Source organism: Eretmochelys imbricata, chromosome 3, assembly GCF_965152235.1.
Source record: "Eretmochelys imbricata isolate rEreImb1 chromosome 3, rEreImb1.hap1, whole genome shotgun sequence".
NCBI lineage: Eukaryota > Metazoa > Chordata > Testudines > Cheloniidae > Eretmochelys > Eretmochelys imbricata.
Genome location: NC_135574.1, coordinates 210,321,784 through 210,348,943, shown reverse-complemented (window position 1 = coordinate 210,348,943; position 27,160 = coordinate 210,321,784). Strand labels below are relative to the sequence as shown.

At 42.9% G+C, this 27,160-nt stretch overlaps 1 protein-coding gene across 2 annotated transcripts; it reads left to right on the top strand.

The window, feature by feature from the left end:
- The first annotated feature begins 242 nt into the window (after positions 1 to 242).
- APMAP (adipocyte plasma membrane associated protein) lies at positions 243 to 23,883 on the top strand. Of its 2 annotated transcripts, none has more exons than XM_077814256.1 (9): positions 243 to 370; positions 8,178 to 8,294; positions 10,038 to 10,153; positions 12,111 to 12,203; positions 16,909 to 17,025; positions 18,900 to 19,074; positions 19,590 to 19,724; positions 21,825 to 22,017; positions 23,011 to 23,883. In XM_077814256.1, exons 1-9 carry the CDS (start codon positions 279 to 281, stop codon positions 23,218 to 23,220), a joined length of 1,248 nt encoding a protein of 415 aa, XP_077670382.1. In that variant the 5' UTR covers positions 243 to 278; the 3' UTR covers positions 23,221 to 23,883. The 2 variants fall into 2 exon arrangements, with proteins under 2 accessions (XP_077670382.1, XP_077670383.1); XM_077814257.1 differs by lacking the exon at positions 243 to 370 and adding an exon at positions 2,599 to 2,723.
- The last annotated feature ends 3,277 nt before the right edge of the window (positions 23,884 to 27,160 follow it).

The following is a 27,160-nucleotide window of genomic DNA, read 5'->3' as shown; positions in this document are numbered from 1 at the left end:
TGTGGGGCGGGGCTGAGCGGGGCTCGGGTTCGCGCGCGGCGCTGTGGGGCGGGGCTGAGCGGAGCGCGCGGCGCTGTGGGGCGGGGCTGAGCGGGGCTCGGGCGCGGGGCGCTGTGGGGCGGGGCTGAGCGGGGCTCGGGCGCGCGCGGCTCTGTGGGGCGGGGCTGAGCGGGGCTCGGGCGCGCGCGGCGCTGTGGGGCGGGGCTGAGCGGGGGGCGGGACGCTATGGGGCGGGGCGCGCCTGTGTGGGCCCGGGGTGGGCTGAGGCGCTGGCCAGCATGAATGAGGCTGAGGGCCTGCGGCAGCGCCGCGCTGTGCGGCCCCAGGTCATCACGGAGGACACCCCCGCTCAGGCGGCCAAGGATGGCAGGTGTGGGCCGCTCCCAGCACCCCTGGGTGGGGGTGGATAGAGAGGAGAGGGAGGAAAAGCTGACCTCGCTGGGGAGGAAGGGCTGACCTTGCTGCTGGGTGGGGGGAGAAATGGGGGAGGAAGAGCTGATCCCGCCTGAGGGAAGGGGGGGGAGTAGGAGGGAGGAAGAGCTGATCTTGCTGAGGGAAAGGGGGGAATAGGAGGGGGGGAGGAAGAGCTGATCTTGCTGAGGGAAAGGGGGGAATAGGAGGGGGGGGGAGGAAGAGCTGATCTTGCTGAGGGAAAGGGGGGAATAGGAGGGGGGGGAGGAAGAGCTGACCTTGCTGAGGGAAGGGGGGGAATAGGAGGGGGAGGGAGGAAGAGCTGATCTTGCTGAGGGAAGGGGGGGAGTAGGAGGGGGAGGGAGGAAGAGCTGACCTTGCTGAGGGAAAGGGGGGAATAGGAGGGGGGGGAGGAAGAGCTGACCTTGCTGAGGGAAGGGGGGGAATAGGAGGGGGAGGGCGGAAGAGCTGATCTTGCTGAGGGAAGGGGGGGGAATAGGAGGGGGGGAGGAAGAGCTGATCTTGCTGAGGGAAGGGGGGGGAATAGGAGGGGGAGGGAGGAAGAGCTGATCTTGCTGAGGGAAAGGGGGGAATAGGAGGGGGGGGAGGAAGAGCTGACCTTGCTGAGGGAAGGGGGGGGAGTAGGAGGGGGGGGAGGAAGAGCTGACCTTGCTGAGGGAAGGGGGGGGAGTAGGAGGGGGAGGGAGGAAGAGCTGACCTTGCTGAGGGAAGGGGGGGAGTAGGAGGGGGAGGGAGGAAGAGCTGATCTTGCTGAGGGAAGAGGGGGAAAAGGAGGGGGAGGGAGGAAGAGCTGACCTTGCTGAGGGAAGGGGGGGAATAGGAGGGGGAGGGAGGAAGAGCTGACCTTGCTGAGGGAAGGTGGGGGAGTAGGAGGGGGAGGGCGGAAGAGCTGATCTTGCTGAGGGAAGGGGGGGAGTAGGAGGGGGAGGGAGGAAGAGCTGACCTTGCTGAGGGAAGGGGGGGAGTAGGAGGGGGAGGGAGGAAGAGCTGACCTTGCTGAGGGAAGGGGGGGGAGTGGGGCATGGTTTAGTTTTAGTGCACTGGAAATGGGGGTTGGGGCACTCCCTCTGGGAGGGGGGGCAGTAGGGGGACGGAGGAGGTGCTAGTGGCCAGAGCCTGGCTTTGTACCTTGTGGTGGCTTGGGGTACACTGTGGGGTGCTAATGCTTGGGTGTCTGGGGTCTTTACATGAAAAGGGGTGTCTAGACATGGAAGAGAGATCTCTTGGGGGTGTAGGTGGCAATGGCCTGGCGGAGTATTTCAGATCTCTTGTTTCATAGGCCTCTCATGGCACTTCATTCCCCTCATCCCTAGATCTCTTCTGGAGTAAATAGTATTTATGTTGTAACCATTCCCCATTTTGCAACGTCTCTTGTTGGTGTTTTTCTTGGTCAACATCGTACTTCCTTTAGGGACCGGGGAATGTCAGACTTTCACTCTATATTTGGTGCGGATAATCAGAGTCTAAAGGTGGTGGGCTTTTCCCACATTGTATACTTCTAACAGATTTCTCTGGCAGAAGAGGTTTTTAATTGAGCGATACTATTTTGTGCTTTTGAGACTTTTATGTCAAAACCTATTTTTAAAACAACACAAATACACATTAACCAGGCCAGAGTTACTCCTGCATTTCTTTCAGAGTAGCAGCCGTGTTAGTCTGTATCCGCAAAAAGAAAAGGAGTCCTTGTGGCACCTTAGAGACTAACCAATTTATTTGCGCATAAGCTTTCGTGAGCTACAGCTCACTTCATCGGATGCGTTCAGTGGGCCAAGTTCTGCTTTTGGTTGTACTTGTGTTGTCCTATTGACTGTTTTGCAGCAGTGTAAATTTACAGTTCATACTTAAGTTTAGGCCATATAATGCAATAGCTTTAAAATGTTTTTTCAACACAACTAGATTAAAAGATTCCATTTTAAACTGTCATTTTTTTATTCAGTAAGCTTCATGTAAATCTGCATAACCAGGGAATAAACTACACATTTCTAAAGGTAATAGTTATAACTGATTGATGTGATTGTGGCCATTTTTATTTTCTACCTTTTTAATTGTTTTTTTGTCTTGGATTTGGCAGTTGGTGATTTGCACAGCCTTGGATTATATTGGTTTTCTGTTTCTTTTGATCCTGATGTCTTGCAAATTATTTTTCCTCTTTCCTTTGTCATCCAGGTTCATCAGAAGAAAGTAGCTGCCATTGGTGGCTTTGTTTGTGTATTGCCCTATAGTATACCTGGTTGCCATGCTTCTCTAATTAGGAGCTCTCATCCTTCAGACTAAGGGTGTACACCTATAAGGTACATATGGCACATCTTAACTCCCTTGACATATCTTCTGTCAGAGAGGTGCAACAAGATTTGCTGCCTCAGCAATCTGCCTCTTGCTGCTTCAACACTTCCTGGCCTAAGAGGATGTGGCTACAAGGACTGGTTGTTTCAACAGTTTTTCCAGGTATTAGGAGGTGCCAGCCAGGCTCAGTTACTTTGACAACTTCTTTTTCCTGCCTTGATGTGTCCTGCACTAGTCCAGTGGCTGGGACCGCTTGTTGCACCAGTCTCCCTCCTTCTGTCTTGACACTGTTCTGAAATGGAAGAAATATTAGGGATGGTTGCTTTGGTAACCTGTCTCGATACTTCCTGCTCCAAGATGATAAGCCAGCTTCAGCAGCCCCCTCTTCCTGGCTTGGTCCAAAGGAACCATCTGCCAGGGCTTTCCTTCCTTATTTTAAAAGAAAATGTACTGTTTTCAGTAATGTGATAGGATACATTTATGGAGTGCTCTTGAGCTCAAGTGATCTTAATATAAAGAAAAAGAGACACAATGATTTATTTCAACCAACAGTGTCTAACAAAAAAGCAACTGTAGAGAGTTACATGTATTTTTTCCCAATATCTAAGTTGTTGATCTAGCTTGAATAGCCTGGGATGTTTGTGGATATGTACTCTGCCCACCAATTACAAGAGGGGTGTGATTCATTTATGGTGTGTTTTGTATTTTCCTGTATCTTAGATGGCAAGTGTAAATTAGTTCACCTCCCAAAAGAAGTAGGTTTTTTTAAATTAGTAGACAACTGAGAGTTTTGTTGGAAAAAGGAATGAAGCTGCACTGCCTTTAGCAAAATCATTTCCAGGCCCATTCAGCACCTATCCAGCTAGGCTGCATTGGAGGTCAGGACACAGCTGACTCTTGAACCCATTAGTTTCTGCCTGATCTTTTTTTTCCTGCTTCCAGAAGTATCTCTCTGCCTCTTCAATCAGAAAGAGGGGCCATTACTGTGCTGCTTGCTGGAGACCTTGTCTGTCCTTTAGGATTCTAGAGCTGGATTCCAGATATGTTGGGTTCTTGAGGTCTAATCTTATCTAAGGATTCACATCTTGCTTATCAAAATTAGTAAATTTTAACTCCAGTCATTCACCTTATTGCCCACAGTTTGGAATATAGAGAGTTGTCTGTATTCTGTCTTTTTTTTATTAAAGGGATTTTTAGCAGCTCCTGAATCATAGGAATGTGAGGTTTCAAATCTTTTTCGTACCCTTTCTTTCTTTTGTCAGTTGTTTAGTTGGGGTCAGAAATGTAACCTTTACCTTGGAAAGCAAGATTTTACTGAAGTTTAAGCGGGCTTCAGCAGCTAAGTTTCAGTTTCCTCTCTGATGCACACTTATTTTTTAAGTAGTTTTCAGCTGTTATAAAGAGGTTTTGGTTGAAGCTCTTAGCTCAGAGTGATTTCTGACAGTTCTGACGATATTGAGCCTATATCTTTTGAGAGGTTTCGGTTATTGGTTAACTAATGTATAGAGATGTAGAGTTGAGGCCAACTTTAATCAGGACCTCTACCTGCCTCTCATTCTCTGCTTCCACCTTTCAATTCCAAGGCTGCTGGTGCAGAGGCCAGGAGTGCCCGGGAAGCTGGTGTTGAAGCTTTTGAGGTGCAAGTTCTAAACACGGTGATTGTTGTAGGGACAGCAGATGCTTGGCCTAGAGGAGATGAAGGAATTGGTTTAAGGCAGCTCCCAGAATGGCTCAGTTTAGGTGGTGATGATTGGAAATGGGGCTTGCTGCTGTAATGCAGCTGAGGAAGATGGAGGAGCCTGATATGGGGAATGCTATTGTAACTTCCTGAGTTACCCAGAAGCGTGAGAGGGCTGGTGCAGGTGCACAGGAGGGAGAAGTGGAGCAATTGCTACCAATAACACACAGCTCCAGATGAACGGTTTTAAAATGCAAAAGATAACTGGCGGGAGGGGAACACCCATAGGTGGTCCCCTTGGAAAGCATCTGAACTGTGGAAGAGCACTAAAGGGTTGATCTTCATGGCAACAAACAAAGCAGTGACAATGGCATTTTTGGCCTGATCCCTGTCTGCTGCCTTGGGGCAGCCTTGTGCCAAATATCCTGGCCTCAGTCTGGCTCAACGCTACCACAAGTAGTCTGTTGCCTAGCTGTCGCCTCAGGACAGCTTAGTATGTGCAACGCCTCCTGGAAGGGCCTGCTGTGTGCTGTGCCCATTCTGACTGAGCAGCTACCAAGCAGTGCCTGCCTAGAGTGGCCAGGCTCTACAACAATAGATCCTGTCAGTTGCAGTCAGAACTGGGTTGCCAACAATCATGCCTCTGCAAAAGGAACATGACTAGCTACATGCTCAAATTTGTGGATACTTACACACAAATAGGAACAAATCCAATTCTACTTAGATTTTTCAGATAGGGAACAGCACTAACAATCCCAAAGATTAACTCTAGGGCTGGTGTCAGCACCTTGTGTACGTGCTAACTGCCTAGTGGTCACAGCGATATTTGTACACAGGGCGGCGACACACATTTCTCCCCTATTTGGATGATTGGCTGATCAAGGACAATACCTTGGAAAGGTTCCAAGGATTAATGTATGCCATCACAAGGTACTATTGCTGTTGGTTTAATTGATACTGCAAGGAGATCGGGTATATGCCAATGGCTGTTTTAGAGAGCAGCTGAAAGTCTCAGTGGCTGCCTTTTCAATTCAAGCCACAAACGCTCCAAAAATCCATGCATTTTTCTTCTCTGGAAGCTTACTCTGTGTCTTTGGGCTTGTTACAGTAAAAAAAAAAATTTATGCAAGAACCATTCCCAAAAGATGACCGTGTTTGCATCGAGGAAGGTTGTGCAGCCCTGGTGTGCCTGCACAGAAAAACAGTATATATTTTCCTTTCTACCTGGGTGTTGCGAATTATACCTGATAGGTCACGCGCAGTTCGAGTCTAGGTTGAGGCACACGAACAAAGTCTACAACTGCAGAGTTTCCAAAGATATTAAGTTTATTACGCTCGAGCGTGGTGCCCCCTGCTAGTCAGAAGGGGACCCCGAATGCAGGTTATACAAAGATTATCTACCTTTTAGCAAAGCATGTTGCCCTCGTGCATCGGAAACCTTAGCCAATAGACAGACCCTTTCCTTATCTACCCCCTGTCCCTGCTAGGTACATTCCCCGTGCTAAATTATTACTTCAGCTACACAACATGGTCCTAAAGCAATGCATCAGTAACCTTTCTTACCAGGATGGGAGGCCCACATCACAAGGCCAGGAGGCAGGGAGTTAGGAACAGACAAAGAACAGAAACCGGGAGTCGAGACAGGCTGGAAACAAGGGGGAGGGTTTTCACAGGAATGCAGTATCTAAGGAACACTCCTCCTGGTGCATGATGTGCTTGCTTTTAGACAATGGTGGGCCCCAAACCAAAGTGGAGTCACATATACTAACTTTTCCTTAATATGGGCCATGTAAATGTGTAAAATCTAATCCATTTCAGGACTTGAGGGACCTGTCAGGGTCATGTCAGAGGAACTGTATTCAGTCTTGAATTTTCTCTGTAGACACTTGGGGATAATTCTTGGCTTTTACACCTTTGAACTCCAAGGAAGAGTTCTGGCCAACTTCAGAGAGCAACAGACTGTCACGATCATGATATTTTTCAAGAGTGAGGAACATGGTTCTCATGGTAAATACGGAGAACACAGGCTACTGTCAGCAGATGGGCTGCCTTACTATATCTTCTGGAAGTCTGTTGTACTCCCAGGGCAAAATTCTGCCATCGGGTTTGGGAAGGTATTGTTTGTATATCTGTTTTGTTTTCTGAGCGGCATGATTAGCTTGCTGTTCACACATTCTCAGTTTTAGACTTGTTACTTTAGAGTTCAGTGTCTTGTTTCATGTTTTGAAGGATATTGTGTCCTGAATGGGTGAACTGAAGGGTTTATTCATATTCACTCTTTTGACGTTCTGTACCTTGGGGAAACATCCTACACTCCCATGTTCATCTTTATAAAATGATTGTGTGGTATCCAATGCAAAGTTTGTCATATTGGGTGTCTTCGGAAGGCTTGTGATGCACTGAGCTTGGTTGTTATAGTAATGTTATCGTTACAGTAATGTTATAGGTTATAATTTCATTTATGTAGTTATGAGGTTGAAAATGTATCCTCATAGCTTAAAATAAACACCTCATCAGGGCAGATATGGGACTAGCCTAGCCCAGCCTCACAGAAACAAAAGACGCTGGCCTAGGCAGCAACAAAAGAATCTGTTAGACTCTCGAGTGAGTCACCGCCCCTTCCTTTGGTCAGTTTGGAACTGCAATGAGGCAATGTTCACCTGACTCTGAAAGGGGGGGTGGGCAAAGTCAAGAGGGAAGAAAGGACATGATAAAAGGGAGAGACATTTGCCATGCTCTCTCTCCCACCTACATCTACAGACACCTCACCAAGTGACTGAAGCACTGATCTAAGGGGAGAGCCTGGCTGAAGAGCAACCAGCCAGCCTGTGGTGAGAAGCATCTAAGTTTGTAAGGGCATTGAAAGTGTTCAGATCAGCTTAGACTGCATTTTGCTTTTATTTTATCTGACCAAATCTAACTTGTTATGCTTTGACTTATAATCACTTAAAATCTATCTTTCATAGTTAATAAATCTGTTTGTTTATTCTCCATGAAGTAGTGCGTTTGGTTTGAAGTGTGGCAGAGACTCCCCTTGGGATAACCAGCCTGGTACATATCAATTTCTTTGTTAAACTGATGAACTAATATAAGCTTGCAGCGTCCAGCGGGCGTAACTGGACACTGCAAGACGGAAGTTCTTAGGGTTGTGTCTGGGACCAGAGATACTGGCTAGTGTCATTCGGTTCAAGTAGCTGGGAGCAGCGTACATGCCAGAGGCTGTGCGTGAACAGCCCAGGAGTGGGGGTTCTCACAGCAGAGCGGGGTAAAGCTGGCTCCCAGAGTCAAAGATTGGAGTGATCTAGCAGATAACCAGTCCAGGTAACACTAGATTGGAACATCACAACCGTATATTATGAGTTTCAAGATAAGTCTCACTAAATTAAGGAAGTGTTTCTTTAAAGTACTTCAATAGCTCTTTTGTTCCAGTTAGTTGAGGTAACTTATTCTTGGCAGCAATATTAGCTACTGGAATTGAAGTTTCCAGACTGGACTCAAAGTTAATTTAGAAGGTAGGTAGTAGTCTATCCATATGTATTTCTGATGTATCATAACTAGAGTATCCATGCATTGTATACATATAATACTGTATTCAAACAGATGACAGACCTGATTTTATGTGGACTACATGATTTAGCAGGTGGTTGAGCATGAAGAGGTGTGTGTGTAGTGGGGATGAAAGCAGAAAAGTGGGCTTTTCAAAAACAATTTTGTGATGAGAATTCTTAAAAACTTAAGGTTGTGTTTATGCTCTAATCCTAACTTGTTTGTTTGTGTGTGGCAGTACTTACAGCAGCAAGGTGTTCCGTATGACCTTCCTGATTTTGGCTGTGTGCCTAATTATTCCCTTGCTTGGAGCAATAGTTCTTCTGGAATGTCCAATAGACCCTCAACCTCTAAGGTGAGCTGTGTTTTAACTGAATTTTATTGCAAGGTAACTTTTAATACTGGTTCTATGTTGGTGGATAAGATTTAGTCAACTTTCATGAAGTTACTGAGGGCTTATTTACACTTCAAAATTAGGTAGACTACATTTAGGTTGACCTAGAGCCACCACAGTAATTCAATCAGCTATTGGTGTCCACACTATCCTCCTTCTGTTGATGGTGTGTGTCCTCACCAGGAGTGCTTGCACCAGCTGAAGTGGGGGCACTGACAGCCATGCGGGGCTCACAGCTGCAGCCGTTCTCCCCCCACCCTGAGCCTGAGGGTGACAGCCCAAGGTGTGAGCCAGGGGTGGGACTCAATTTCATAGAGTTTTTATGGTTTTTGTTTAATATCAAGCAGTAGTGTGCAGAAGTAGGGTTGGGGGTCCCATTGTTATAAGCACTATACAAATACATACAAAGGCCACAGTGTCTGTCCCAAAGTGCTACAGTCCAAGACTGTAGTCCAGCAATCGTATCTGCTGCAGAGAACCCTTATGCCTGCATGAAGTTTTACTGAAGTCAATGGGGAACCACATTGAACACAGACCCCCTATGGATCAGATTGCAGAATATGAGCCTAAGAATATTACTAATTTGTTTACTAGATTTTTAAAAAAGCACCCTCAAAGCCAAACTAATTATCACTGCTCTGCTAATGCTGTACTTAAATGTATCTAGATTATTTGTAACAGAAATTGGAATTCTCTACCTTCCCAGTTGCTACTAGGCACATCAGTCAGGCTTACAGGCTCCAATCCTTCAAAGCTTATTCATGTAAGTAAATGTAACCTACTGGTCAGTGTGTGGCCCCCTCTATTCCCAATCCACAGATGCTGAGAGTCTGTTATGGTCCCAGTCAGAAAGCATAGCTCTTTAGTTCAGAGACTTTTAGCTGTGGAGATCCTGGTTAAGACCCTGATGTTGGCCAAGATTGCAGCTGTTACATAACTATGCATGTACGTTCAGTGGGGAGATTAGTCATATGTGTAAATAAGCACAGAATCAGGGTTGAAGTGAGGTGTTTGTCACAATTAGTAAGGCTCTTTCAGGAGTATAGAATATAATTCTCTAGGATGATTTGTGTCTCCTACTGGCATCAAACCTACAATCAGATGTGTGTGGACTCAAGTGTCCATCTGCATGGATCCAGTTGAAGGATTGGGGCCATAATAACATCAACTAGCTAAGTAGCAACATTGAATTGAATTTTATTTCAACTATTTAAGATTACTGAACCACATCTTTGAAATTGACTTGTATTTAAATGACAGGTTTCAGAGTAGCAGCCGTGTTAGTCTGTATCCGCAAAAAGAAAAGGAGGACTTGTGGCACCTTAGAGACTAACCAATTTATTTGAGCATAAGCTTTCGTGAGCTACAGTGAGCTGTAGCTCACGAAAGCTTATGCTCAAATAAATTGGTTAGTTTCTAAGGTGCCACAAGTCCTCCTTTTCTTTTTGTATTTAAATGAACATCAAGACGCTAGTGTTGTAAAACTCTCTTATTTCCTAAGACCTGATGCAAGCTAGAGCTGATATATTGCATCAGAAAAGTCTGCTGATGTCCAGGAAAATGAAAAATACTGTTTCAAAAACGGCGGTCATGTTTGTAGTGTAGTTGGCAAGCTGGAAAAATTGCTCAACTTTTTGCTCAAGTGTATTTGACTTTGTACCTGTTCTGTGATAAAATCATGAGACCTGCATTTTGATTTTACAGCTTCAAAGAACCCCCCCTCCTGACTGGTGCATTAGAGCCAAATATTAAGTTGCGACAAGCAGAGAGGATATTTGAAAACCAACTTGTTGGACCAGAATCTATTGCCAGTATTGGTGGTAAGCACCGGAAAACTTTAGGGATTTAGGGATTCACTGTTGTTTCTTTGCTAAGAGTTTGATTCAGCCACATATCTCTTGGATACCAAATTGTGCAGGCTTCCATGTGTCTGCAATTTAGCTTTGTTTTGGGTCAGCAACCACCAGCTCAGAACTACATATCTCCATGTAACCTCCTTTCCCGGGAGTAAGTAATTTAGATATCACAAGAAATCCTTACCCTTCTGGAACATGGCCTTTAATGACATCAAGGTCCTAACTGTAGAAACTATTGTTCCGATATTCACTTGGGTAACTTTTTAACTAGGTCGCAGTGGTTATAGAGATTTTTTTAACTATCCACCTGTATGATTATGTAATTGAGTTTCTCAGAGTATTAAGCTTTATTTCAGTAAGATAAAATGTACTGTCAATAAATTGTATTTAATGGTAAATCAGATCCCTAAACATTAAATTTTATTACTGCTGTATACATGCGTTGGAGGTGCTTTTAAATAAATTTGTCCCATTACATGGAAAGCCCTTACTAGCTCCACACTGTGTCCTACTGAGCAGCTTCTTATCAGAAGGGCCAGACTCAAATGGAGTTACGGGCTCTGTGCCCATTTCTTAGGAAAGTGCCTTTGTGACAGGTGGATTTTGCAGTGTGCCCTGAAAGTGGTGAGATTCAGGCCTAGCCATAGAATCAGGTTTTTGGGTGTTTCAATGCTAACAGTAAACAAAGAGCTGGAGCTTCAGTTTTCTCTCTCAGACAGTCTCTCTGCAGTTTCCTTTAAAGGTGGGAATTGATTAGTACAGTATGTTTACCTCATTTCTTGCTGCCATGTTTCCTAGTTAACTAGAAAGATCTATTAAAGCCCTAGTTATCTTTAACTTATGGGGAAAGTGCTCAGTAAATCATTACCAAAGTCTTTCATTCTCTAATTTCTGCTATTACTGCCTGGCTCCACAAACGTGTTGAAGTGTTTAGTCAAAATATGGATGCTGTCTGCTGCTTCCCAATTAGTCAGCCTTTCAGATTCTATTCTCTAGGTGGTGGTTGCAGGCAAATTACTGGCCTTCAGATGGCCGTAACCTCTGACCTGGCTGGAAGTTTAGAACTTTTCGAGGAAGTAGACACTGTTCCTTTCTTGAAGATCAAAATAGTTTTTCCTCTGACAGTTTTGGAGTAAACCATTGCACTTCCAAGCAGCTAAATTGGAGGTTTAAAAGCCCAACAGTTTAGCAATTCTTCTAACCCATCATTTATGTACCTTTTTTTTTTTTTTGTAAAAGAACCATGGCAAAGTTCAGAGAGGGGCTTGAGCTCATCATGGCATATTAAGAACGAATTTGTCCCATTGCTGTCATGTGACTTAGCATCAAAATGTTGACTGAGCAACATTTTTGGTTTTGGATGACGAAGTGCTGGATTCATTCCTTGAGCTGAAGTAATCTTTTCACAGATCAGGTACAGCCTAAGCAGTATCAGTATAAACATCCCGGCTTGTGTATTTCAGGCCTGAAGGAACCATTTCTAGCATGAGAGGATAATTCAGTTGGTGGCATCCCTGTTGAAACTAGTAACAAAGGTGACTTATACGGTGGTGTCTGATTCTTTTTTTGGTGGTGTGGAAATCTGTTCACTGACATGAGGCCACAGAACCATCACTAATGTCCATGGTCAGATTCAAACCAGCGACCTACTCTGAGACTCAACTCCTCCTTTTTATCTGAATGAATGCAATTTAGCTAGTTGAGTGATTTAGTTGCCTGGACACACTCTCCGCTCACTTCAGTTGAAGTACAAGAATAAATAGGGAAGAATTTATCTTTAACTAAATGTGTTTGAAGTGAATACGTTTTGTGTGGGAGGAATGTGGGCTCAATGCTGACATTTGTGCTACATTATTATAAAAAGATTTTGTATATTACAGCAGTTTTGTAGCCAAGCTAATCATACCATTTGTTTATACAGATGTGCTGTTTACTGGCACAGCTGATGGAAAGATTCTAAAAATTGAAGATGGGAAAATAAAAACGTTAGCCAGACTTGGCCAGGGTCCATGCAGTAAGTAAATAATGACCATTACACACTTTTATCATTCAGTTAAAAGACTATGGGATAATTTTGTAATGATTAATAAGTTAGTGTTCAATCTTGCTCTCTTTTGCAGGTGCACATCTTCACATATTTCACAGCATAATGCATGTGTGCAGTAGCTGGATTTTAGACGACAGTAACATGTCCATGCTTAGTTGACATGTATTCTCAATATTTCCTTGATTACGTATGCTACATTGTACCTATGCAAAGCTGATGAGTTCTCATGGAATGTCATGTACTCCAACATGTTAAACTAATGTTCATGAGAATATTAACAATGTGTGCATGACAATATGCCTCTCTCATGATCTTTCACGAAGTCGGTGGAAGCTGCATATATTTATGACCTTTGTTAGTGAGTCAGTTCGGAAGCCTGACTTTAGGTTTCTAGGTCTGAAAGTCTTGGCTAACATCCCTTGCACCTGTGGATACTTGCTTACAGCAGTAATGCAGCTGCAGCATAGTGGAAGCACTAGTAAAGTATTGCTGTAGCCCGGCATCAGTAGTATATTTCACTTCTGGTGTTTGCCTGTAGAGACAGCCAAAGAGAGCACAGCTTTCCTAGGCAAGCTTGGGGCTGTGCTTTCCTGTTTTCACATGCATTGATGGGTTTGGCTGTCAGATTTCATGTCCACATGGTGCTGCTTGCATAGTTACAGTAAGACTTATTTAAGAGCATTCAAATGCTTCTATAATACCTGGTGAGAGAGCCTTGATGATGATGACAAATTAGATTTGCCCTTCTTTAATACAAGACAAGATTGTATGTGGCTCTTACGTAGGGGTGTGGGCTGGGGGAGTACCAGGAGCGTGTATTATCCCTCTTCCCTGCTCATCTACTCAACTTCATGCAGCCTGTATATAGCCCAGGCAGTACTGCATTCTTTGTGGTTTGGGGAAACGGAAGGATTGCACTGTTCCATCTCTCTGGGGTGTATTTCAGCAAAAGAGGCAGCGAGGAGGTTGGACCATGCTCTTAAACCCTCTGCCCCATTTGGGAGAGTGGGCCATGCCCCTTGAAGGTATTAGTGACCATGATCACCTGTATACCTGTGATTTTCTGGGGGAGATGCCTCACTGTGCTCTCTTGGGGCATTGGAGCTCCTCCCCTTACTCTGGAATATACCAAAATGGCATGATCTAGCTCTCAACTTGTAGAAACTTGAGAAGAGAGAAAATGTCTTGGACCTATAGGCAAAAGGTTAAGTTCTTCTATCATTCAAGGCAGACAAGTGGGAGTTCCATACAGCTTAATTTGTGGCTATTTCAGAAGCTATGTGAAAGACACAGGTCCTGCTCAGCGTTTTTTACCATTAAAGATTACATGGGTTAATTCTTTTATAAAGACTGTGTAAAAACAAATAACAACTTGCCCTGGCTCCCTTGGCCAAAATTTCTTCTCTACTCTGTTATGAAGGCTATGCTTTGCTGGTTATCCACCTGCTTGCTGTCATCCTCCCCAAATGTGTTTGCATCTCAGTAATGCTGCATACAGTTTGTGAAGAACTTAGATAGTCTGCAGGATTAAAGGAGCTTTATAATGTTAACTATTTCAAAGTTTTATAGATGTGATTTTTTTAATTTTATTTTTGTAATCTCTGAAGAGTTTGAGATTTGGAGACATTAAAATATTTAGGTATAGCTAAGATATCTTGTCTCCATCAGTTAAACAAGCTTTCATCTTTTATTTTCCCTTCTGGGTGGATAAGACACATTGTTTGAAGGAGGAATGTGGAAAGATTTGCATAAATTAAAATTGCTATATATTAAGTTTTTGTAATTGGGTTAGTTGCATGTTACCTAAAGGTACTGTAGTGCCTACTTTAAAGGGCTTAATTTGTAAGCAGGGCTCTGAGAGTCTGAGTTAAACGCCCAATCTTAAAGCAGCATGCATATGTATTTTCAGACTAGCTTTGATTGAGCTAGCTTGCTAAAAAATAGCAGGGGTACAGGCTGGAATCCCAGGCGGGATTGTATTTGGGCAGCTGGCCTGTTCTGCCGTGGTTACATTGTTACTTTTAGTGAGCTAGCTCCATCAAAGATGGATTTGCTTGATGTCTATATGTGCTATCCTGACTGCAGTGTCGATATACCCCTACAAAAGACAGGTGGGAATTCTCTGCAATACCTGGGCGCAATGTGGTGAAGGATGACAATACAGCCCTTTTGCTGCATACCCTTGCTTTTCTTTGTTTTAGCCTTTCTACATCACTTTGTCATGCATCAGGCCAGATCCTCAGCTGGTGTAAATGGCACCGCTCCATTGCTGTCAATGGAGCTATGTTGATATACATCAATAGAGCTGTCAGCTTATACCACCTAAGGATCTGGCCCAGTACGTAATTTCCTTTTTAATAAAACTAAGGGCTAAAAACACACCCCAAACACACCCCAAAGAATAGTCAGGCAGCTGTTTTCCAGCCTATGCGAGGAAGTTTGGGGGATGTTTTGAAGTGCATTTAAACTCTCCCAAAACTCAATACCCACTGGTAATCCTAATGGAATCTCTGCGTAGATCCTGGACTACTACTGTTGCTCTGCTGTCTAGTTGCCGTTTTCTGTGGAGTTTTAGCAAACAAAGTGTTGTTTGAAGGTGACTAAGTAAATACCGGTTATTACTAACATGGTGCTAGTGCCACACTTGTGTGTGGTGTTTGTCGGCTGGTATAGTAGTCGAGGTAGTAGAATTTACAATGGCAACTGCAGTGATTTCAACTGTATATGCCTATGAAACCACTATGGTCAATGGCTAAGCCATGTATATACATTAAAGGCAGTAGTGCTAAATATCTGCTTTGAAAACACAGATCTTTACTGCCTGTTCTAAGGGAGAATTTCTGGTAGCTGTCAGAAGTATTGAGGTTAGGGCTGGTTGGGGGGAAAGTCTTTTGTATTTTGTTTCAGAGTAGCAGCCCTGTTAGTCTGTATTCGCAAAAAGAAAAGGAGGACTAGTGGCACCTTAGAGACTAACCAATTTATTTGAGCATGAGCTTTCGTGAGCTACAGCTCACTTCATCGGATGCATACCGTGGAAACTGCAGAAGACATTATATACACAGAGACCATGAAACAATACCTCCTCCCACCCCACTCTCCTGCTGGTAATAGCTTATCTAAAGTGATCATCAAGTTGGGCCATTTCCAGCACAAATCCAGGTTTTCTCACCCTCTGCCCCCCCCCACACACACACACAAACTCACTCTCCTGCTGGCAATAGCTCATCCAAACTGACCACTCTCCTTACAATGTGCATGATAATCAAGGTGGGCCATTTCCAGCATAAATCCAAGTTTAACCAGAACGTCGGGGGGGGTAGAAAAAAACAAGGAGAAATAGGCTACCTTGCATAATGACTTAGCCACTCCCAGTCTCTATTTAAGCCTAAATTAATAGTATCCAATTTGCAAATGAATTCCAATTCAGCAGTTTCTCGCTGGAGTCTGGATTTGAAGTTTTTTTGTTGTAAGATAGCGGCCTTCATGTCTGTGATTGCGTGACCAGAGAGGTTGAAGTGTTCTCCGACTGGTTTATGAATGTTATAATTCTTGACATCTGATTTGTGTCCATTTATTCTTTTATGTAGAGACTGTCCAGTTTGACCAATGTACATGGCAGAGGGGCATTGCTGGCACATGATGGCATATATCAAGTTGGTGGATGTGCAGGTGAACAAGCCTCTGATAGTGTGGCTGATGTTATTAGGCCTTGTGATGGTGTCCCCTGAATAGATATGTGGGCACAGTTGGCAGCGGGCTTTGTTGCAAGGATAGGTTCCTGGGTTAGTGGTTCTGTTGTGTGGTAAGTGGTTGTTGGTGAGTATTTGCTTCAGGTTGGGGGGCTGTCTGTAGGCAAGGACTGGCCTGTCTCCCAAGATTTGTGAGAGTGTTGGGTCATCCTTCAGGATAGGTTGTAGATCCTTAATAATGCGTTGGAGGGGTTTTAGTTGGGGGCTGAAGGTGACTGGTAGTGGTGTTCTGTTATTTTCTTTGTTAGGCCTGTCCTGTAGTAGGTGACTTCTGGGAACTCTTCTGGCTCTATCAATCTGTTTCTTCACTTCCGCAGGTGGGTATTGTAGTTGTAAGAATGCTTGATTGATAGAGATCTTGTAGGTGTTTGTCTCTGTCTGCGGGGTTGGAGCAAATGCGGTTGTATCGCAGAGCTTGGCTGTAGACGATGGATCGTGTGGTGTGGTCAGGGTGAAAGCTGGAGGCATGTAGGTAGGAATAGTATTTTGTTGTTTTCAGCAGAAATTTTTGACTTTTTATCAGAAAACCAGAATACTTTTGGTTTGGGGTTTTCTGACCAAAAAAAGGTCAAACTTTTTTGAGGAGGACAGCCACTTTCTGGTCAATATTTGTTTAATCAAAATTTCAAACTTCTGTCAAAAGAAAAAATTCGGAAAATATTCAACCACCCCTAACTAGGGTAGGTATGTTTTTTGCTAGGCCAGTCAGTAGAGGGCAGTGTTAATGCTAACCGAGCAGCTCTGATTCATTGATCATTAAAATTCATTTCCTGTTGGAAAAATGAAAGCATGATATATTTATAAGTGTGGTGGTGGGGGGACTGGCAATATAGTCTTGTTATTTTTGGGCTTTCTTGTCGGCTTCAATACCTTTATATACAAACTGTTGTGCCTATAAAACAGCTGTAAAATTATCTCACAAGGAACCAGGGAAGATGAGCTCACCTGCGGGAGACCCCTTGGCATCAGAGCTGGGCCAAATAATACCCTGTTTGTGGCAGATGCCTATTACGGAATATATGAAATTGATCCTGTCACAGGTATGTTTTTTCCCCTCCCTGGCTTTGGGCACTGAGTTATGAGTTAGGCAGCTTGGGTTCTGTTCCTGGCTCTGCTTGACTTTTGTGGCCTTGGCCCAATCACTTTGCATTGCGTGCCTCTGTGTTTCCGTCACCATAAAGAGGGCTACCGACGCTTACCTTTTGGAAAGCACTTAACTTCTACCCAGTGCTTTTTATCCATAGATCTAGGTGCTTGATTTATCTAAACAAAAGCATATTTAGCTGAGGTACTTCTGTACCTCCCCATTACCTGAGCATTTCACAATTCTTAATGCATTTATCCTTGCATCTCCCTTACCCCCAACATGAGATAGGGAAGTGCTATTATTCACATTTTACAGATGGGGGCCTGAAGCAGAGAGGTTAAGTAACTTGCCCAAGGTCACAGTGGGAGTCTGTGGCAGAGCAGGGTCTTGAACCTAGGTCTCCCAAGTCCCAGGCTAGTGCCCTAAGTATTAGACATTAGTATTAGTCCTGCTCCCCCATAGAGCCAACTGCAGGATGGTACAGTGGTCTGCTTGCATGGCTCCAATTGCAGGATCAGGGCCTGAGTTTATACTTTAAATGAAAATACATTTTAAAAGCTTTTACAGTGTATGGCTCTCTACAATATGAAGCTTCTCTTGTGTAAAAGTTTTGCAGTGATACTAGTTTTATGCTGTATTTCAGTCAATATTGCACCCCGCAAAAAAAAAAACCAAAAAACAAAAACAAAAAACCTCCTCCTTCTCCCCTTGGGGATACAAAACTGTTACTAAGTTTTTGTTCTGGGCTGAAATTCTGCACAGGGTGCCTCAGCCTAAGTACAGTTATTCCACTCTGAATAAACTGTCTGGTCTCTAAATAGCACAAGTACTAAAATAAACTCCCTTATGTACCCTATCCAAAACCTGAAACCTTTTTTTAAAGTAAGAGCTGTGAATGTTATACAGGAAAAGCTTCCAAAACCCAATATGTGATCTGCAGTAACACATCTCCACATTTTTGGTGGAGAGGGGGAGGGAATTTCTGGAAGAAACAGATTTCAGTCTTCCTTCAGTTGAGACTTTTTGTAAGTTGATTGACATATATGAAATACACCTCTACCCTGATATAGCGCAACCCAATAGAACACGAATTCGGATAGAACACGGTAAAGCAGCCCTCCAGCGGGGCGGGGCTGCGCTGCGCGCTCCAGTGGGTCAAAGCAAGTTCGATATAAGGCGGTTTCACCTATAACGCGGTAAGATTTTTTGGCTCCCGAGGACAGCATTACATCGGGGTAGAGGTGTATGTAGATCTCTTTCAAAATAAGAGCATATTTTAGGTGCATCAGCAGTGATATCAAAGTTAAGGTTGTGTTTTCAGCTTTTTAGTCAAGGTAAGATTTATATTCCCTTTGTTACACTCCACCAGAAATGTTGATCACAGCCAAATTTATCCTATTCATTTTGGAAATTTACAAGTAAAGGTATTGAGTAGATTAGGGGTTCAATGGATTTGAAAACCTACTCCTTTGTGAAACTTGGTCGGTGGTATCTGATCCCTTTAATGTAAAAATGGCTTCGTTTTAAATATATTTAGAGCGAAACAAAATCTCATGCATAAGCTAATTTTTAAAAAGGCAAACACAATCATTAACACTTTTCATCATTACCATTTCTATGCACGCCGTGGATGTGGATTGATAAAGTGTCAGATGCTGATACCTTAAAATTTTACACACTCAAAATGGTGTATATCATTGACAGCTGCTCTTCTAAGGATAGAAAAGATATTGGGCCAATTTAACACCTACCCGAATGTGTTAGGATTTAGAGTATTGGAATGGCTGCATAAAAGATGGGCAGATCTATTTATTTTTTTGTAATCAGGTGACGTGAAAATGCTATTATCAACCAGTGAACCAGTTGATGGTCACAAAATGTCCTTTGTGAATGACCTCACATTGACTCGGGATGGGAGGAAAATCTTCTTCACAGATTCCAGCAGTAAATGGCATAGGAGGGATTATTCGTTCTTGGTTATGGAAGGCACAGATGATGGAAGGCAAGTATCTATGTACAGCATTCCATTTACCCTACAGCAGATCAAACCAATCAGAATAGCCAGAACAACTCAGTTGTGTTTAAAAACCCTTTGAGTCTTTATAGACCATGTAAATAACACTGCTCTGAAAAAGGCAAGGGGAGAATGTGTGGAAGAAGCTGGCATGTGCAGAAATGAAACAAATGTAAGAGATTTCCTCCTCTTCCAGAAAGCCTATTTGTGTAAATCTTCTCTAGTGGAATGTGCCTTTTAAAATTAAAGGAATTAACATTTTTTACCCAAATTCTCTCATGGAAAATTGTCTAGCAACCTTAAAAAGCTGGTGTATTTCTGCCCCACTCTCCAGGTCATAAATAAATAAACTTATATATGCCCTACGTGCTCTGCTTCTCATATTCTTTGCATATAAAACCTGAAGGAATAAGAGGAAGGGAAATGCCTGGCAAAGCAAAATGCAGTTGAGCAAACTCTTATCCCACTTCACTTTAAGTACACATGTAATGTTCTGTCTTTAGCCTGCTTGAATATGACACTGTAACAAAAGAAGTGAAAGTCTTAATGGTGGGACTGAGGTTTCCGAATGGAGTCCAGCTCTCTCCTGCTGAAGATTTTGTGTTGGTAGCAGAAACGACCTTAGCTAGAATAAGGAGGTGAGTGAGATTACTTTATCAAATTACTTTATATTTAAATTGATTTCTGTTCTATTTTATATAGGTTTTTATACCATCCTCATCACTATCTGAGCCCTTTTCAGTAGTGCATTAAGCAATGTGACTACACGGCATAAAAGAAAATCTTGGGCCAAATACTTCCCTGATTTATAACTCATGCAATCCTATTGATTTCAAGTAGGGATCCACAGGGTGTAATCAAGGCAGATTTTAGTCTTGTGCATGGATCTATCTGGGTATTTGATTCCCATCGCTGTGGCATAAGGGTGCCTCTCAGTCATTAAGGGAGTAGACCGAATCCCTACCCTGACCTCAAAGTGCACAAACACTGCATTAGTATCCATATTCACCCCAGTTTAACTGTATTCGTAACTCAAAGCATAATAACTCAACGCAAATGTTAGCCGTAGCCCTTCTCCCTGTGTCTGGCTGTCATTAGGGTTTCCATCCAGAGCCTCTTCTGTTCTTGGTCCTTGCTTCTCTTTAGGCAGCCACCCCCACTTAGCTTTTAATCCAGCTGGAGTTAACAAGTTTCGTGTGGTACAATGGCCCTGCCTACATTAGAGACATTTTTGAAAAATTTCCTGCAATTATTAACCCTGGTGCAGCTTTCTCTGGTCCAGGTCCACTGGGGTTCTGGAGGGAAGTCAGTGGAAATGGGTCAACAGCTGCTGACACTGATTATGCACCATATCAATTAATTTGGCCTGCTCAGAGCAAATCTAATCAGTGTGGTGCTTAAAACAGTGCCTGTAGCTGGTGGACCATTTCCATTAAGGCTGTTAATACTGGTGGGATAAACAGTAAGGGTGGGGACCTTTAAAATCTCCCTAGTGTGGATAGGGTAGGGACTGGTAGGATTTCAGTAGCTCTCTGCAGAGTCTGAATATCTGTTAACAGTGTGATTCAGCAGAACATCTCTGCCACTCTGCAAAATGGACACACAACAATATCATTGTGTGTCTTTGCCCTCCAGTCAGCAGGGACTGGTCTCTTGTTTTGGGTGATTTTTTTTTTTCAGATTTAAAAGAAGAAAAGATTAATATTCTTGCCTTCTGGTCACAATAAAGTGTGAGCTAAAGTCAAAACTATTGTGAGGCTGGTGGAAAAAGGGATTGCAGGGTTCAAAAAGTGTGCTTGGTAGAGATTTTTCAGGCTTCAGAATATTTAACCTGACTTCCAGTTAGCCACTGAGCATCTCTGCTTTACTTTCACAAGCAGCTGAAATTCAAATAGGCATTATTTCTGATCTATCTTTATTTCTTTAGAAATTATAATTTAGTTGACCCCAGTTGGGGAGGCAAGGCTCATATAAGTTAAGGGGGACTGTAAAACATGAGTCAATTAATTCTTCACTCTACTTGGTGCTCTCACCACATCTTTTCCTCTACCATAGTTCATAGGGTAGATGTGACAGACTGTAGCACCATATCTTTATATTGTTTTTTATGGGTAAACTGAGTTGAATTGCTCAATCCCACAATTTATATAAATGATGTGCGGAAAATTCTGTTTCTATACCAGAGATCAGCAATAACTCCATAGAAGGCAATGGAGTTACTCTGGTTTTATGTTAGTCATCAGAATATGTCCCACTAACTCTTACAATGTCAGTGATATTGCAGGTGTGCTATAGTGAGAATCTGAAATCTTGGTATTTCAGCTAAATCATTGCATATTTGGCTTCCCAAACCAGACTCATAATACTCTTATGGCTTTACTTTGATCTCAGTCTACACCATACAGGTTAGCTAACGTCTTTCAGAGAGACTAAATCTTCCTCTCTGCGGTTTTCAGTAACAAGGCGAAAAAACTCCTATTCTACCCAGTTTTTTCCTTCACTGGAGACATCTGGCTTACAATCTCTTCCTTTCATCAGCTGGATCCTTGTGCATGGTGGCACAAGCTGTACTCCTTGCTAGACGCATATCAGACGGAAGAATGTGGTCACACTGTACTTCACTCTGCTAGCAGTAAGAAAAAGCTGTGTTTAGTAGAAAATGCATTGAACTTATGTTTATTGTATGAACTTTGTTTAGGTTAAGAGGATGTCCTGATTATCCTGTTGTGATTTTACAGATACTATGTCTCTGGATTAATGAAAGGTGGAGCAGATATATTTGTAGAAAACATGCCCGGCTTTCCAGATAATATCCGGTTAAGCAGCTCTGGGGGATATTGGGTAGCCATGTCAGCTGTTCGACCCAATCCTGGATTTTCTATGGTGGATTTCATATCTGAAAAACCATGGATTAAAAGAATAATATTTAAGGTAAATGTATTTAAGATAAGGGGAAAACCAGTTTACTACTTTATTGAAAGTGAAGAAAATACTTTGTTTTAGCTCTTTTTCATGGGAAGATATCATGGTACTCTGATTAAAGCTGCAGTTAAGCCACATGATACTAGTTGGAGGCATCATCTGCATATTTTATAGTTAGCAAACTTAAGGCTTGCTATTACCAATAGTGAGTACACTATTATAAAATGGAAAGGCAGTCTTTCCAATCAGCGGTCTCTCTTACTTGTACATGTATTTTCTTTCGTATTATCAAATTCTCAGCCTCACTGGTGCATCAACATAAGGTGTTGGCATTTGATTGCCTTTTATTAAAACCCAATTAAAAGGAAGAACAAAACATTTTGTCAATGTGACTTTTTGAATTCTTTATCCTCAGACATTTTAACAGATTTAAAAAAAAAAAAAAAAAGTTTTAGCCCAAAATTTCTCTCTCTCAAAAAAAATCAATCTTGACTAACAATAGGCATTTAAGATGGAAATGCCAGCTCAGTTAAGCTCTCTGTTGCCATGCTGCATTACAACTTTCTTTTTTTACTTTCTGGGTATGGTAAAAGAATATTAACAGAGGAAGACAGGCTTGGGGACCAAGTCACAAATAAGCAGCACTGTTGAGAGCTATACAAAATCTGTTTGATTTTTTGGCCACTGGCATCAACCACATCGTGAAACTGTGTGAGAACACTCTTGCCATGTGCGTCAGTGTCATGCTGAGTAAATCCCAGAGCTCCACATATGAGTGAATTTTCTATCAATCATGCTTTTAAAGTTGACTTTTCAGTGCTCTTAAAATGTTAAATCTATGCAGTTAACTTTCACCTGAAATCTGAAGACTTATTTTGTTCACTAATTATTGCCAAGGTTTGGCATGATCCTCGATTGCTTTTAAATATATGATTAGTTTATGTAATTCATGGTTAAATAACTGTATGTGACAACTTACTCTTGCTGTTTTTCTTTCTTTAGTTGCTAAGTCAAGAAACTGTGATGAAGTTTGTGCCCAAGTATAGCCTTGTCATAGAACTTGGCGAAACTGGATCCTACAAAAGAAGCTTTCATGATCCCAATGGAATGGTGGTAACTTACATTAGTGAGGCACATGAACATAATGGATATCTTTACCTGGGCTCCTTCCGGTCTCCGTTTATTTGCAGACTTAACCTTGAGCATGTTTAACTGTCCATACAAAATGAAATGCCGTTGTTATCCTGAAACATTGTAGAATTGTAAAAAGAACACTTGTGCCAATGTTTGACCAAGGAAGAGAGATGGAAATGCATCCATTATGTGCAGCAGGGAAATTCTATGGTACTGTGTTGCTAGAGGAAAATGTGTATGGTTTGCTGTATTTGTCCCCTTTCTTGGTTTAACTACTTCATGTCTTTAAAATGGCATGCATAAAATTAATGTCTGTAAGGAGTAAAGAGACAAGTAAATACAACCAAACGCTTTCATTAAGCATAACCTGTTGCACTCATTACAATCTACTGAGCTGCTTCTCTTCGTTTTGAGCTGTCTTAATCTGTCAACTTTAATAGGTGTTGAGTTCAAAAATATTACACTGGAAATAGGTAAATGGTTTTAGTGAAGTACTAACCATATTGAAGAGAGGATGTCTTGCATGTGTTTACATCCAATTTAGATCCTACTCTGTAGGCATGGTTTAAAAAAAATTGTGCATGTTCACATGTCATACCATACGTCAGTGGTAGATGCAGTACTCGCCAGAACATGCCTAGAAATCTAGTCACATCAGTTAGATTTCTTCAATTCAATCTATAGAATGAGAATATGAAACTCTACTTGGCTGTTAAGTGACATAAAATATTTTACCTGTGATGATTTGTCCCTGAATGCTCTTTCTTATAGTATCGTAGTTACTTGACAATGACTGGTCACTTGATACACTATTAAACAGAAGATTGGTTCAACTAGGTTTTAAATAGTGTATTTAAATTACTGTTCATTTCTTAGCTCTGCTGCACTTCCCAAACAGAGGATGAAATAGTGTATTTACTTGATTGTTATACTGACAGGTACAAAATTACAGGCATATATTGCAAATTATTTCATTGTGCTTGCCTTTCACTGTGGTTTGACAGGGCTGAGTTAACAAAAAATAAGTATCTTTTAGCTCACGCCAATAAGATGCACATGGGGCAGTTGGATTGCAACATTTTGGTGCGCTTTGGAATTTACACCACGTGGGCCACATGATGGAACAGTGTAGACAAGCCCAGAGTTTTTGTTTAAAGTCAAATTTTCAGTCCATCCTACAGATTCACATGTATGTTCTGATTAGCTTGAACACTAGTATTCCAGATCATGGCTCAGGGTACAGGTTGGTGCAAATTCATGAGGTCGTTTACTCAAGGGTTTCGTGAGACGTATCTCCCCAGAGAAAGACCTGTTTCTTGAAACTCCAAAATTCTCAACACTTGCTTGTGCAGATGGGGGATTGGTGGTGGAAGGGAGGATCCATGTGAAATGTGGATCACAGGGGTATCGCTGCAGGGTGGTTGTGTCTGGCACCAAGATCAAAGCCTAAAATCAAAAAACGAAAGTTTCCGTTTGGCTTTATAGAGCAAAACACTGGATTGTTGTGTGTGCTGAGCTTGACTCCTAGCCACTCAAGCATTCGGTGCAGACCCAGAGTATGTCTACGTCTAGAGCTGGAGGTGCAACTCCCAGCTCAAGCAGACATACCTGTGCTAGCTCTGGTCAAGCTAGCATGCTAACAATAGAGAAGCAGTGGGAGGGGCTAGCCACTCCAAGGACAGACCCATTGAAAACCATGGATATGTAGTTGGGGTGGCAAGCGGCTCACATTGCCATTACTTTTACCCATACTAGCTCTGATCAAGCTAGCATGCTGTGTCTCCTTCAGCTCAGAGTCACACCTCCAGCTCAAAGAGTAGGTCATATCCTGATTGGTACCAGGGGAATGGGTCTAGGAGCTGTGCTCTGTAGTTATAAGCTCTGACTCTTTACTTTGTTCTCTCCAGGCCTCCTGATATGTTCAGAAGGGGCAGGGACGGGGCAGAATTGATATCTGCATAAATCTCCTTAGAGTTCTTGGTTCCAATGGAAGTGATTTGCATTTCCTGGCAACATCTTTGTTCTCTCTGAGCTGTGTATGAAACACAGTAGTTTCAAAGTTAACACTTACCCCATCTTCTCTGCTGTCTTTTGGGCAAGGGATTGGAATGTAGAGAAGTGTAGAGGGGAAGGAGAGATTAAATATAGCAGGACTAGAAACAGAATTGCCATGTCAGATCAGACTTGTGGAGGTGGTGTGTCTGGGCTCTGTCCCAGAGAAATGGCTATTCATGCGATGGAGCTAATGGACTACGGTGATCCTTCTCTATACTGAGAGAAACAGGGTAGGTGAAGTAATATCTTGTATTGGACCAACTTCTGTTGACAGAGGGGACAAGCTTTTGAACTACACAGAGTTCTTCAGATATAGATATCAAGCCTTTCTGCTTTAGCTTGGCAAGGGAAACTAAAATCATGAGTGCATAATCTTGCACAATTTACTTAGATTGTGTAAAAACTGCCTGTCCAGGTTCTGAGAGCAGGAATAATACAGATTAATTTTTTAAAGACTGCTCAAACACATCAAAATTTGATGTGTAAAGTATGGCACACATTATGGTATGGTATTAATGTAATAAGCAATGCATCAGATGACCGCAGCCTATCTCAGCAAGTATTCTGTTTTTTATTGGGCGGAGATCGGGGCCCCATTGGATACATACACCTAATAATGGGCAGTCCTTGCCGTGAAGATCCTACAATCACTATAGACCAGATGGACAAAGGAAGGGTTATTAGCCCCATGTGAAGATTGGCCAAGGTCAGGCAGGGAGTCTGACAGCTAGGAATAGAACTTGGATCTCCTGAGTCGCTGTCCATGGCCTGAACAATAAGGCCTCTTTCCTCTCTTTATGTAATGTCACTTCTCCTGCTACTGTTGACCACCCCTGAAAGGCAGACACCTACAGCATAACCCTGCAGTCATGTTTTTTAGGAAATGAAGTAGAGAATAACTTATTTCTGTTACCAGCTATGGAGGCCATGTTTAAAGTTCTACTAACCAAAGGAGATACTCTAAGCCCTAGTCTACACTAGGAGTTGAGGTCGAATTTAGCAGCGTTAAATCGATTTAATCCTGCATCCGTCCAAACGATGAAGCCATTTTTTTTGACTTAAAGGGCTCTTAACATCGATTTCCTTACTCCACCCCCGACAAGGGGATTAGCACTGAAATCAGCCTTGCCGGGTTGAATTTGGGGTACTGTGGACGCAATTAGATGGTATTGGCCTCCGGGAGCTATCCCAGAGTGCTCCATTGTGACCACTCTGGACAGCACTCTCAACTCAGATGCACTGGCCAGGTAGACAGGAAAAGGCCTGCAAACTTTTGAATTTCAGTTTCCTGTTTGGCCAGCGTGGCAAGCTGCAGGTGAGTGCAGAGCTCATCAGCAGAGGTGACCATGACGGAGTCCCAGAATTGCAAAAGAGCTCCAGCATGGACCGAACAGGAGGTACAGGATCTGATTGCTGTATGGGGCGAGGAATCCGTGCTATCAGAACTATGTTCCAGTTTTCGAAATGCCAAAACATTTGTCAAAATCTCCCAGGGCATGAAGGACAGAAGCCATAACAGGGACCCGAAGCAGTGCCGCATGAAACTTAAGGAGCTGAGGTAAGCCTATTAGAAAACCAGAGAGGCAAGCGGCCGCTCCAGGTCAGAGCCCCAAACATGCTGCTTCTATGATGAGCTGCATGCCATTTTAGGGGGTTCAGCCACCACTACCCCAGCCGTGTTGTTTGACTTCTCCAATGGAGATGGAGGCAACACGGAAGCAGGTTTTGGGGATGAGGAAGATAGCTCATAGCAAGCAAGCGGAGAAACCGGTTTTCCTGACAGCCAGGAACTGTTTCTCACCCTGGACCTGGAGCCAGTACCTCCCGAACCCACCCAAGGCTGCGTCCTGGACCCACCAGGTGGAGAAGGGACCTCTGGTGAGTTTACCTTTTAAAATACTATACATGGTTTAAAAGCAAGCATGTTTAATGATTAATTTGCCCTGGCATTTGCAGCTCTCCT